The 14,404-nt window shown below is 40.6% G+C and overlaps 1 protein-coding gene across 1 annotated transcript; it reads left to right on the forward strand.

Annotated features, from left to right (window-relative positions):
* The first annotated feature begins 677 nt into the window (after positions 1-677).
* On the forward strand, positions 678-14,137 carry pafah1b1b (platelet-activating factor acetylhydrolase 1b, regulatory subunit 1b). The gene is made up of 11 exons (XM_060890490.1): positions 678-851; positions 4,621-4,824; positions 7,246-7,330; positions 7,454-7,528; positions 7,705-7,911; positions 8,671-8,839; positions 9,320-9,422; positions 10,477-10,705; positions 10,801-10,902; positions 11,054-11,210; positions 11,978-14,137. The coding sequence occupies exons 2-11, from the start codon at positions 4,793-4,795 to the stop codon at positions 12,049-12,051; spliced, it is 1,233 nt and encodes a 410-aa protein (XP_060746473.1). The 5' UTR covers positions 678-851; positions 4,621-4,792; the 3' UTR covers positions 12,052-14,137.
* The last annotated feature ends 267 nt before the right edge of the window (positions 14,138-14,404 follow it).

Raw genomic sequence — 14,404 nt, forward strand, 5'->3', positions numbered from 1 at the left:
CATATATAGAATAGATGATTCATGAATCAAAAACATATTGCACTGTATATATCATATCTGAGTCTGAGTCATATATAGAATAGATGATTCATGAATCAAAAACATATTGCACTGTATATATCATATCTGAGTCTGAGTCATATATAGAATAGATGATTCATGAATCAAAAACATATTGCACTGTATATATCATATCTGAGTCTGAGTTGTATATAGTATAGATTATTCATGAATCGAAAACATATTGCACAGAATCAGAATCAGGTTTATTGGCCAAGTGTTTTGACACACAAGGAATTTGGTTCCAGGTGTTTGTGACTCTCAAAAGTACAGACATAAATAACACTATAATATGCAAGATAATACAGACTATACATTTATTCTATATATGATTCATGAATCATAAACATATTGCACTGTATGTATCATATCTGAGTCTGAGTCATATATAGTATAAATGATTCATGATTCAAAAATATACTGATAGGCTCATTGATTAAACCTCATAAACCAGCCACTGGGTGTGCGTTAAAATGTGAATTTACTTATATTTAAAGTTGCATTAGCAATTCAAGCTAGTTCTGACTGAGAAATGAAGGACTGAGATTTGTAAAGCAGGGAATCTTAAACACGGGCGCGCCCCCGATAACAGTATGTGTTGGTCTGTGCGCGCGTGCTCGTGTGGTCGCGCGTGCACGTCGTCCGTAGGCGAATGCGGCGCAGAGCTCGAGGAGAAGAAACAGGGCTGATGAACCGGCGGAGTCGGAAGTGACTTTGTTTGTTGTGGAGCTCAGTCTTAATCCGTGAACGTTTTTGCTGCACTGTCAACGAAATACGTTTAATACAGAAAGGTAAGAAATGTTCGGTTTTCTATATTTGACTGGATTTTACACGGAAAAGCGTCTGTTTAAAAAAAAAAAAAAAAAGAAAAAGCTGCCTATGTGGCTTCAAAAATGTGCGCCGTCTCTCAGTGCTGTGGATCTCAAAATGGCGGACGGGCAGCGACAGCAAAATATATATATATATATATAAATATAAATAACAGGGCGTCAGGGCTGTAAAAACACAAACACACAAATCTGTCGTGTGTATTTTACTTTGGTGATCTGTTAATGTCGACGAGAAAACATTTATTCAGGTAATTTATACGTACTTTACAGAGTGAAGGCCAACCGGCGACATTGGTTAATCGTGTTAGCTCTAATTGGCTAGCTAGCTAGCTCTGTAATGATACTTATTATTATTATTATTGTTGTTGTTTTGATTATTAGAGGATATGCGCTTGGAGATGTTTGATTATTTTTGGTTGCGGTTGCTATGTGACATTTTGTCACGTCCTCGTAGAGGTTTGTGTGTTTAGCGTTAGCTTGGGTGTTGCCTGTGGTGATGTTTTTGAGGTGGGTCTATATTTGGTACCCGATGCTAACATGCTAGCTGTGAAGTTCACCTAGCAAGGGCGTAGAAGTAACGGTTAGATCGGTCTTTAATAGCGTTCACACACACATCTAAGCTTTTTATTTCGCCTCACCTTAGAACCAAGGGGATAATTATGAACTTGTAAAGGTTGTGAAAGTTATTTGAAATGGTCAGTAAATCACGCCAAAAGGTGCTTAACGTTAGCTTGAATGTCTGTACGGCTAAGTGAGTGAGATCATCATAACTAGCCTGTTGGTAAACATCTTCTAATGTTGTGCTTTTATTAATTAGTAATAATAAAGCTTAAAAAACATTTCTTATGTCCGAGTCGCCCTTACAAATGATCTTAAAAATGGGTTACATCTTGTGTTTACAATTTAGATCACGGTCATTTCTCAATTCTATACTTATTCCTGTCTCTGTGTCTGTTTATTTTAGTAAAATGGACTAAATGTGTCGTAAAAAATGTTTAAGTTTTTACTGTCATGTTTAGAACATGTCATGTTCCCACAAACCCCATGTTGACCAGTGCACTTTCACTTTAACCAGGCCAGATATAGGTCTTGTCTTATAAAGTGATGTAAGACTGTATCTGGTGATTTATATCTCTTTATTGACTTTTTATTTCCTCTTCTCCCAGTTCAGCGAGTGAACTGTCTAACAGAAATGATATACAAAATAATTTTTCCCCCCACGCTGGAAGCCGACGTTCGGTTTTTCAGACACGCTGCCGTGTTGGTTGGAATATATTAAGATCTGTTTCTGCTGCACTACTGATTAAATTTTGTACGGCTGCTTGGTTACGTTCCTTTGCACGTTATTTAATTCTCTCTTTATCCGTTTGGCCCTGCAGGAATACGTGTTTAAAAATCTACACAACTTTTCCACGATGAGCTTGGTGTATCTCGCACAATGACGCCAGGTCTAATCTCCTCACAACAGTCTGGGCACTTTGTAGTGCAGCAAATCAGAAGCGTGTCTCTAAGAATGAAATTCTTACTCTGAAAAATTGCACGTGTCAGGGTTTTTCTATTCTCTGTAAGTTTTGGAATAGTTATGGTGAGGAGAGACGGTGAGGTGCACTCAGCATCTTTAGCTTCCTGGGGTCTTTAATCTTCATACCTGGCATTACCCATTGGAAGCTGTGTCTAAATTGGATAGATAAGCCTGCCTTTACACGTATATACACACACACAATTTACTGGTGTAATCATATTTTCAAGGGCATGCAGCATAGTAGCGTATGATTGTATCAAAGAAATGCCATCCATGTTGTTTGAACCTGATATTTAAATTTATATCAATATTTCACTCATCTTCCTGCATCTGTACCACCAATTAATTCGTTTTTAAGAAGTTTCTTTGATGTCGACATCATAAACATGGGCTTAACTTTCCTTGTACTGTAATGCGATCTTAGGCTTGTGCTTTATTGATTTTTCCCTCTTGTTCTTTTCTTCTCTCACAATTTTTGAGGGATTATCAACTATTGATACCAGAACTGATGTATAAAATCAATAAATAAATAAGGAAGCATTTGCACCATTTTAAATTGAAGGAGAGGCCGGATTAATAATTTCCTAACTGTACAGTCTATTGGCAGGTTTGATAATATAATTTGATTTAAACATCGCAGTGTAAAGTCATGATTACGTCATTATATCACACAAGCCAAATGTGACCCTGTTTTGCGTATGGACTGAGAATATGACGACTTCTAGATTCCTTGATATCATTTGTGGTCGGGTTTTGTCTCACAATCTAGTGCTGGCTGTCCGGATGTCAACTTAAACTCCGAACATCATGACGTGTAACTTGTTATTCAGGTGCCCTAGGATTATAAAATTCAGTGGAAGTTGTACCCATGATGATAAAAGGAAAATCTTTGTTTTATCTACATGCTTGTTTCTGTTTAAATGTGCCTCCTGTTAGTCATTTGAAAGACGAACAAATGTCGAACCCACAACATAATTATCAAATCTTTTTTTTTTCCAGATATCAATAGATGAAGTGATGTTTCTGAGAAGTTAAAACTGTTAGTGTGGCATGTCTACACAGGTCTAACCTGCATATCATCCTAGATAAGGAGGTGAAGCCAGTATTTGCCAGCGTACAGGCAAAGTTCACAGCCATAAAGGTTTATAACCGTTGGAGCTCTGCGTGCCTGATGGCCGTTTTAATAACGTTCAGACACTTGACATTCTCATAAATAATAAAAACAAAGCATGTTTGATTATTGCCTGTAGAAGTGTCTTAGGTTTTAACAGAGATTTGTCTCTCTTTATTTTTTTTTTAAAGCTTCTAGTTTTTCTCCACAGTGTCGTCCCTTGACCTGTAATTTGGTTGGGATGTTAGACTTGGTACATGCTGTTTCGCAGATCAGCTCTTATGACCAACCTTTGAATTATGGCTCGGACTATCGTACGCCATAAGACGCTGATTCGACACTTCTTGCTACTTGAGATGTCTGTAGCTTATATGTCTGAGGTTTGTTTTTGTCCGTAAAACGACACATTCTATACGCAGGTCCACATGACTCCGTCTGCCGCACCAATCCAGATGAAATATTTTCACCTCCATCACCGCTATTCTAGACATCATCCTCCAGATTAGAGAGAAGGATATTTGCAGGCTCCTTAGACTCAAGGGATTACAAAGGCATAACCCTTTCCCCATCCGATCCCACCTTACCTCTGGTCTTGATCAACTCGAGGACTGGATTAGACGTAGAGATTTAAGGCCTTGAACATTTTTGGTAGTAACGTGTGTCTCAAGCAATCCATACACCTTGCATTATACATGCATCTTTATTCACTTTATTATTTCTGATGTGATTTTAAACATCGTCTTCTGCTGTATTTGTTTGTCATGTATTCTGCTAAGACGATCTGAACGAATAAACGAATGAGAGCTGATACGATGAGCACCCAGGACACATGTTAATTTTACACAAGAACATGGCCAAAGCTTCCTTTTCTGCCTCCAGTTTGGACGCTTCTGAAGGTGGTGTTGGGGTTGTAGCACAGGGGCCCTACTTAGGTCCATAGGTCCTTGCAGTGATCTTGGCACAGTGAAAGTGTTCGCTGTAAATATATAGTCTTGGCTTAATCTCGGAATTAAACTAGTTTACAGATTAGCGTAATTTTCGTTTAGTGCAAGTATAAGATAAGATGTTAACCTATTTTTCTTTCTTGTTCTGTGTAGATGAAAGGAAAAACACAGTGTTGAAAATTTTCTGTGAGGTGAGCGACGCCAGACCCGGAGCGAGCGTCCGTCCTGCCGTCCGTCTGTCCTTCAAAGAGCTGCTGAGCACGCTGAGGATTGTCTACAAGCTCCCTGCCTGGGGCAGAGACAGCGCCCCTGTACACCTGCCATAATGGTGCTGTCACAGAGGCAACGAGATGAGCTGTGAGTTCACCATTTTTTTATTTATTCATTTTAAAAAATACTGGCAACAAGGAAAGCCTGAAAACACATCGTGCTCCTCAAATACCTGGAAGCGGGGAGTACGGTATGCAACAGGATAAACAAATTGGTTGCTAATAATCCAAATGTCCTTAGAGAAATTTTGAAACCTTTTCAACTGATCGTACTGATGCATAAATTAAGTAGTGTAGTCTCTATGCTCTGACTAATTAAAGTAAATCTCTGTGAATAACACAAATGATCCCTGCTCAGTCATTTACAGCTTTTAGCTTCGTCTTGCTTAGTGTCTTTCTGTGCATTCGGATGCTTTATTTGAGACCTAGTTAGCTTTAATATTTTATAAAGGACTACCAATGCGGGTCTTAGGTTGATCGGTGCCTGACCGTTATTCATACTTGAGCTAGGAAAACAAAACCCTAGCACACAAACTAGCCATAAATGATTTGCTTTTCGGTTTTAGACCAAGGCCTTTTTTTTTCTTTTCATACTTCACATACTTTCCATTCTTAGCCTATTCGTGACACTTTTCAGGGCGGGGATCGTAATCACAGGTTTGTTTTGCAATCTAATGTTACTGGATTCATTCATTTGTTGTTATTATTATTTTATTTTGTCCAGCTCACAAATGGTGAACAGTATTTTTTTTTTTGGACGCGCACTGTGCTAACGTGCAGAATCGCCCGCAAACGAGGAGTCGATCTTGTTCGAGAAGCAGCCTTTTAGCCTTTACAGCCTTTTAGCCTTGTGTTTTTCATGACTGTCTGTCAGTCTGTTTATCATGTGCCAGTTTATACACAATCAGAATTCCATCTCCTCCACCGATCATAACTCTTTTCTTGGCATCATGCAATTTGAAACAAGAAGTAAATTATGTTGAACCAATCATGTTGCTTCCCCAAAGTTTGGTTCAGAGAACCAGGGATCTGATCTCTGGGGCTTGGAAACAGCTTTCATACTTCACTGAGCGTATTGAACTCTTGGTGTAATTGGTTTTGAGTCTAAGGAAAAGAATTCACCAAGTCTGAAAGCGATATAACCACCCAGAATGTAATAATAACTATTATCCTACAGAATGGCCATCCTGTCATGGGCTTGAATTGTTAGGACTGGTTTTTAGGTTAAATATGCGAGACAAGATTCCAAATGAATTTTTTTTTTTTTTTTTACTGTATTTTTGTTGTGCATTATTTTCATATAGAAGCATTGTCTAGAGTGTCTTATTCCTCTTATAGCACAGCAAACTTAGATTTGTCTCTCGCTCTCTCTGTCTCTCTTTCTGTCTGTCTGTCTCTCTCTTTCTGTCTCTCTCTTGCTCTCTCTTTCTCTCTCTCTTTCTGTCTGTCTCTCTCTCTGTCTCTCTCTCTCGCTCTCTCTTTCTGTCTGTCTCTCTCTCTCTCTCTCTTTCTTGCTCTCTCTCTTTCTCTCTTTGTCTGTCTGTCTGTCTCTCTCTCTCTCTCTCTCTGTCTCTCTTTCTGTCTCTCTCTCTTTCTCTCTCTCTGTCTCTCTCTCGCTCTGTGTCTTTCTCTCTCTCTCTCTCTCTCTCTCTCTCTCTCACACTTTCTTTGTCTCTCTCTGTCTGTCTGTCTCTCTTTCTTTTTTTTCCATTTACCAACACCGCTTGTCATTTTACTGAGAAACCAGAAAACAAACTCCTATACTTACAATAAAGAACAATAAATGCCACCACAACAAATTTAAGATTTAATTTTGTTAACAAAGTTTTTTAAACATACATGTCCCTGCGCAATAGCTGCTACTTTAGAAACAGTACCTTAAGTGTGCGTTTATGTCGGAAAAACCTTTAGCAACGCTGTTGTGTACAGAAATAGCACGCTTTCTGGCTTCAAGCATTCAACAACACAGTGCTGTAAAGTATGTAAAAAAAAAAAATAATAATAATAATAATTAAAAAAACTGCTCTTGACATTATGGATAATTTAATTACGCTACCTAAAACACTACCTTACTCTCACCAGAGCCACACTTAACCAAAACCAGGGTGAAAGAAGGTTAAGCAGTGGTTCTAAAGTCACCGACTAAATTTAGCCCCATGCGCAGCTCATAAAATATTCAGCACCATCTCAAGACTTTTGGAAGTCCATTTACATAATAATGAAGCACTGGAAAGACTCCGATTGTCTGTATGTCCATCTGCTCGCTTTTCCATGTCAGCTGGTTTCCATGTCAGCCGGTCAGCGTTTTTGTTTCTTTATTTATTTTGCATAAACTACAATCGAGTTTATTCGTACTCGACCAAAAATCCGGGTCTAAATCAGTAAGGAGTCTTTTTCTCAGTAGAATCGATGGCATTGCATTTAGACACAATAGTCATATAATGTAACATCTCACATATCACCACGTCATCGTTGGTTGTAAACTTAACGGAAGCCTTCATCCTTTCAGAAACCGAGCGATAGCGGATTACCTCCGATCAAATGGCTACGAAGAGGCGTATTCTGTTTTTAAGAAGGAAGCCGAGTTAGATATGGTGAGATTATTTCACATACTTTTCCAAAAATAAAAACAAAGCTCGGTCCAGGTTTTATCGCGTGCCGTCAATCTCCATGAACGTAATTACCGCATCGTCTTGTTTCCCGATTCCCGGCTACAGAATGAAGAACTAGACAAGAAGTATGCAGGCCTTTTGGAAAAGAAATGGACCTCGGTCATTAGATTACAAAAGAAGGTCAGTACACCTACAGCAGGTTAGTCTGGTTTGTCAGTATATTATGTTGTAGGTGTAAGCTCTTATCATATGTATTATTTAAGCATAAATATTTGTTATTATACCAACGTTTTATGATACTCAGGTTCCCGTGTCATTGAATTTCAAAAGTTCCCCGTCTTATATTACTTGTCAAGGTAATGGAGCTGGAGTCCAAGCTTAACGAAGCTAAAGAGGAAATCACTTTAGGAGGGCCTATGGGGCAGAAGAGGGACCCCAAAGAGTGGATCCCTCGCCCCCCGGAGAAATACGCGCTCAGCGGACACAGGAGTCCTGTCACGCGTGTCATCTTTCATCCCATCTTCAGCGTCATGGTGTCCGCTTCAGAAGACGCCACAATTAAGGTACATCACAAAAGACATCGATGCTTTTTACAGATTTTTAACGAAGGAGCCTAAGTATAAGTATAGGGAGCTTCTAGGAGAGTAGAACATGTTTATATGTTGCAACGCCAAAGCCCGTGTGTTATCCAAAGAACATGCGCTTTGTGTTTTATGCTGACTCACTGGCTGTCTCTATGGAGACCGTCACGATGCACCGGTTACCCAGAGCAACAGCGCAGCATGCAGTTCTCTGGGAATCAGATGCACCTTAGCAACTCTCCATTTTGATCAGGCTTCTTCACCTTCCTGTCGTCTTTTAGAAGGTTGCTGACATTTCACAGGAAGCTACAGAATTGACAGCCTGACCTTTTTAACACTTTGATGCAGGAATCTGACATGCTTTCTTAAGCCGAATGTCGGATGATGATGTAGGGGAACAGCAGCTGGTGAATAAGTCTAAAACAAACGCGTTATCTGTAGCGTATGGATATTTATTTGTGTCCCAGATGCTTACATGATTTCAGAGATGTCAATGACTACAGTGCAAAGTTCACGAGGGGGCGTGGTGAAGTTTCAACATGGTGTGAATTACAAGAAGCCAAAATATGTCTTTCACTTGTTTTGCCAACATGTATTTCCATCTGCACTTCAGCATTTGGTTAACCCTATGACCCTAAACGTAATTAATAAAGAAAAAGACGAAATGCCAGAAAGTTGCTACTATTAGACACTTAAGGTGTGTGTGTGTATGTGTCTCTGTGTATGTATGCGTGTGTGTAGGTGTGGGACTATGAAACAGGAGACTTTGAGAGAACTCTGAAGGGTCATACAGACTCAGTGCAGGACATCTCCTTTGATCAGTCTGGAAAGCTGCTTGCCTCCTGCTCAGCAGACATGACCATCAAACTCTGGGACTTCCAGGGCTTTGAGTGCATCAGGACCATGCACGGTGAGCAAACCACACAAATAAATGCCTCTGCTGGTCAAGGGTTTGCCAAGATACCAAACAGGCTATCTACTCCTTTTGAAAGCTGTCCGGATCATTTTTAGCATCTACCATCTGAAAGGTGTTTAAATCCTTCAGTATTAGCTCTGAAAAAAAAAAAAAGATATATATGGGAAAGAGATGGAGTTTGTTTTGAGGCAGAAAAGATCCCAGAAAGAAAACAAACGGTATTAATAAACGTGCATAGATGAAAGTGCTCCCCGTTTAGTTCACAGCTGATAATTACTGATAATCACTCGCAACCTAAATATAGCATTTTGCTGATTCATAATCTGGAAACAGTGATGTTTTGACACACTAACCAGTGATAAATGTTTTATTCTACACACTACAAGACTGCATGCTCAGACACCTAAAGCAAAGCATGTATATTAAGGGCAGCTTATAATCCTGTTACTCTTTCTGCAATCCCTCTTTTCGTAGGACACGACCACAACGTGTCCTCAGTAGCCATCATGCCGAATGGTGACCATATTGTATCTGCATCGAGGGATAAAACGATGAAAATGTGGGAGGTGGCCACTGGGTGAGTAGAGAAGGCTTTTGTCTGTTGATCAGACTTGTGACAACGAGATGGTGTGTGTGTGTGTGTGTGTGTGTGCAGGAAAAGGATCTGCACATTTCTTCACTGTAAAGAAGGTTAAAGGTTGTTAATACACTTATTAGTGAATCAGGGTGAAATTTGGTAATTTGGTTTTATTTATTTTTTTCACTGCACATAACTGAACAAAAGAAACAAAGCTGGTTGGAAAATGTGTAGGACTGAGAACATATGCATAAAAATAAGTTAATTCTTTAGTCCTGTTCAGATTGGATTCGTTTATCATTTTTTTAAACATTTTCTCAGTAATAGGCCTCTCGCATCCAGGAGGCAGTAACATTACTACAGGAGGAGCGAGTTCTGTTTTCTTCAGATGTTTGCGTCACACGGTCGTATCGTTACACTCCGTTCAGGACACGGTGTCCGAGTTGTCAGAGCTCTAAAGTAGAGTAGCAAAGAGAGACCGGCTCTTATTACAGCTTGGGGCTAGCCAGGGTTTCAGCAACAGTTTGAAAATACAATGAAACACAAAGTATAGGAGGATTGTAACGTGTTTAATATCTTGTAAGGGTCACTGATAAGCGTGCTGTGAGACATAAGCATGGCATGTAGCAGCGGTCTTTTTTTTTTTTTTTTTTTTCCCTCTCAACACGAAGCAACATCTCTACTGAAAATTACACGTGTATCTGGATGGGACTAATGTGATCAGTCCACCACTGAATTTGGTGAACAGCGGCAGTTAATAGCCTGTAATTTTTTCAGCGGCGGCTGAAGAAATAGTTCACAAACGTTCACTGAGGAGCAGATGGAAATGGTGACACAAGCCTTCACTCAGAACTTTTAGAAATCATTCAGATCACCACAGCATGATGAACATAGAGCTAGCTCTTGGTACATTACGAACAAATATTTGGTGTCGGTTGCATTTTGTTTTACTCCTTTTTTTTTTTGTTTTGTTTTATTGGTCCATATCCATGCCAGAGTACTGTAGCTGTATTGATTAGAGTAAAATCTAAAGACGTTTTCTGTGCGCGTGTAGTTACTGCGTGAAGACGTTTACGGGACACCGGGAATGGGTGAGGATGGTGAGGCCCAATCAGGACGGCACGCTGTTGGCCAGCTGCTCCAATGACCAGACAGTGCGCGTGTGGGTCACTGCCACCAAGGAGTGTAAAGCTGAGCTTCGGGAGCACGAGCATGTCGTGGAGTGCATCTCCTGGGCTCCGGAGAATGCCTTCCCTACTATACTGGAGGCCACTGGCTCGGAGGTGTGTGTATCGTCTCGTGTGTACTCACAATAAGACACAAGGCCTTGTCGATGCACTACAGCCATACGTAGATTTTGTTCCCGTTCTTTCCGTAGAACAAGAAGAGCGGTAAGCCCGGTCCGTTCTTGCTGTCTGGATCCAGAGACAAAACCATTAAGATGTGGGATGTCAGTATTGGCATGTGCCTTATGACACTGGTGAGTTAACCTTGATGCCTTGTTTCAACCCAAAATATTTCCATTTACAACAGAGTATAAGAAACTCGAAGCTTAGTTCTGACAGCAAGTAGCTTAATTTAACTCTTCTGACTCTTCTACAACCTTTGTTTTCTTCCTCCAACTTTCAAAGGTGGGCCATGACAACTGGGTCCGTGGTGTGCTGTTCCACCCAGGTGGGAGGTTCATCGTGAGCTGTGCTGATGATAAGACCCTGCGCACTTGGGACTATAAGAACAAGCGCTGCATGAAGACCTTGAGTGCCCATGAACACTTCGTTACCTCTATGGGTGAGGTTCAGTTAGACAGATGGTTGTCTCTTTATAGAATGTTTTATATTGGATGAAGTGCGTGTTCCTCTACATTTACTCTATGAAACAGCAGACAAGTGACGCTTGTGGATTTGGGGGTGTCGTGACAGAGAATATATGACAGCTATATGACAGGACAGGTTTTCATTTTTGTATCAAACAGGAAATGGGAACAAACTGCAAGTAGGTGCTACAGCTGTGTTTAGGGAACTGAAGAAACGTCGGACCACATGCGTACAACCGGTCCAAAGAATCGGTCGAGCCAATAATCTTTGGATTGGTTGCTTTATCATTTTTAGCGTCACACCTAATCGCCATATAAATTGAGAAAATCTAAATTCAGATGTCACTCTGCAAGCTGGTTGGTGGTCATGTGATAGAAGAGATGTTGAGAGCTGACTTTCATCTAGCTCAAGCCTCAACAGTATCGACCCATGATTCAACTGCGCTGATGCAAAGCAATATCTGTAAACTGAGAATACCATTAACAGTTATCTCGAGGGCAGAGCATTGTCCTGATGAAACCCTCACTGTAATGTGATTAACAGAGTTCTTTTGATTCGGTTTCCAGTATGTGGTTGAAATAGATTTCTACGACAGACGGGGAAGGGAAACCGTTACTGAAAGGTCTTGGGGGGGGGGTTTATATTAATGCAGAGAATGTAACTAATGATATGGCTGCTTTTTGCTGATCGTTTGTTGTTTATTTTTTGTATATATATATTTTTAATTGTCCTTTCCTGCAGATTTCCACAAGACCTCCCCGTACGTGGTGACAGGAAGCGTAGATCAAACAGTTAAAGTGTGGGAATGCCGCTGATCCCACTCACCCCTGCCCCTCCTCTGTACCACCACCACCACCACTCCTCCCTGCCACAACACTCGTCCTTCGGGATGCACTCATCACCATGGCTACCGCCCCATCCAGCGTTCTTCTAAATAACTATTGTCCTTTTATGTAAATTATTCTGGATGTAGTTTGAGCTTATTAAATGTTACATAAGACACCCTCACAAAGAGAGAAAAAATAAGTTAAGAAAAAAGAAAAACAAGTATTCTTGCATGGTGAATCCCAAACTTGTATATTGTAATTATCATTATTATTAATATTATTTGCTTACCGTCATCTTGAAGGGTTAAAGAACATCAAGCATCGCGTCACAAAAGGCAGAACAGCCCTTTCTGTGGAATTCAAAAACAGAGCGCTGAAAACCAGGCGCGCTTTTCTTTCTTTTCAGCTCTGATGTCATGATCCGCTGATGCTTCAGAAAGAGAGAGGGAGGGAAGAGAGCAAAAAGCTGTTTTTAGTGCAGTCACTAAACCAAATTAAAACCTGACTGAATGTTTCTGTCCTCTTAAAGGAACTCCTGTTGATGTATTTTAGGTGCTAAATGCTGTACAGTCATCATTAATTCTAGAGTCGGGAGATTTTGAAAGTGTCCATGAACTAAACGGACCTAGACGGACGCTTCAGGCTAAGTCGGCGCAGGAAAACGAGTCCTCGTATGTTAGGATTTAATCGGACAGCAGTTTGGCCCCGTTACATGATTCTGTATATATAACGACAGACGAGTATGTGACGTCGTGGGGGGGGGGGGGAAGCCCTGAGAAGAATAAGCAGTACGATATTAATCCCCTGACTTAACTTAAGTGCACTTCATAAAGGAGGTATATGATGTGTGTGTGTGTGTGTGTGTGTGTGTGTGTATGAAGCAGGTTCTTGGTCCTGCGTGCGCAAAACATATCACAGCCCTCTTCATCGCCATTTGATTTTGTCCACCGCTTGGTTGATTGATGGCTCAAGGGTATGATAGTGTCCAGGATGATCTTTATACAAAAAAAAAAAAAAAAAAAGATTATTATAAAGGTGCTTATATGTAAGAAATTATTCAAAGCGAGATTTTCCAAAAGGACACTGAATTCCACTATGTTTAAAAGCAGCTATGTCTCATAGTTGCTTTTAAACACTCATTTTAGATTTCTAGGCTATTAGGCAACAGGTTTTTAACCCACCACCACCACACATGGGGGGGGTAGAAGACTACGTATTGCACAGTCCCAGCTTCATCAACCTGTTCTGCAGCTGTGACGTGTTATTCTCTGCTGTCATATCGTGTGTGTGTGTGTGTGTGTGCGTGCGCATGTATCTGGCTCAGCTGCCACTGAAGGAAGCTTTTCAACGTGTTCTCAGCGGTACTGCTTCGTGTCATCGTGCGGGACAAGCGACCTAGTCAGGCTGTCGTAAATCAGGCAGGCTGTTGACGCTATGTTTCGCAGATTATCTCATCCATTTAATTCGCTCTGACAGACCTGCCGAGTCTGGCTGGCTGTCTGTTAACGGTAAAGACGCCTCCTAGCTAGATCAACAAGTGCAATAACATTAGGCCGCTCTGTGTTAACGGACAGATATGTACGAGTTGCGTGTGCACGTTTCACGCACACGTAGTGAAAACCAACCTTTGTTGTGATGGAATTTTTCTTTTCAAAAACAAACGTGAAGTGAAGAAATCCTCCCCTGGATAGTGTTAAGGGACTCTTGATCTTAAGGGAGTTCTGTAGGAGGTGCACGCGGTTGTAATATTTTAACGGTGGTTGTACAGGCCTGGCCTCTGCTATTCCAAAGCTGTGTATGTAGTATCAGTGGACATGTGAAAGGATCTTAGAGCTTCGCTGTATGTGCAGTAGGTTTGTGCATTCAGTTAGCTCACAGTCCAGTCGTTTGCTCTCTATGCCTTGTTAATATACCGAAGCCCCCCTTTGACGTAAAGACCTTATTCTGTTTTTTGTGATCTCACTGTTCACACACTCACATATACACTGACAAAATATAAGTTGTGTACCAATATATCTGGATGTCATTGTTTGCAACATAATTAAGAGTAATAAAAACTGTAAATATAAAGCAATCCCTTCGTGTTTGTCCATTAATTTGTAAATAAGGGCTTTTTAAAATGAAATTCATGATTTATTCATTTGTTAGTGTTAGTGGCCAAAAGTATACGGACACCTGACCGTAGCACACATGTAGTTGCTGAATAATTGTGTAGTTTGTATCTGAATGCCACGAAGAGAACAAACCTGTCCCAGCATGACCGTGTTCCTGTGTACAACGCAAGCTTCATGAAGACGTGGTGTGTTGGAGCGAAGAAAAATTTAAGTGTCTTGCGCTTGGG

Source organism: Tachysurus vachellii, chromosome 17 (genome assembly GCF_030014155.1).
Source record: "Tachysurus vachellii isolate PV-2020 chromosome 17, HZAU_Pvac_v1, whole genome shotgun sequence".
NCBI classification, from domain to species: domain Eukaryota; kingdom Metazoa; phylum Chordata; class Actinopteri; order Siluriformes; family Bagridae; genus Tachysurus; species Tachysurus vachellii.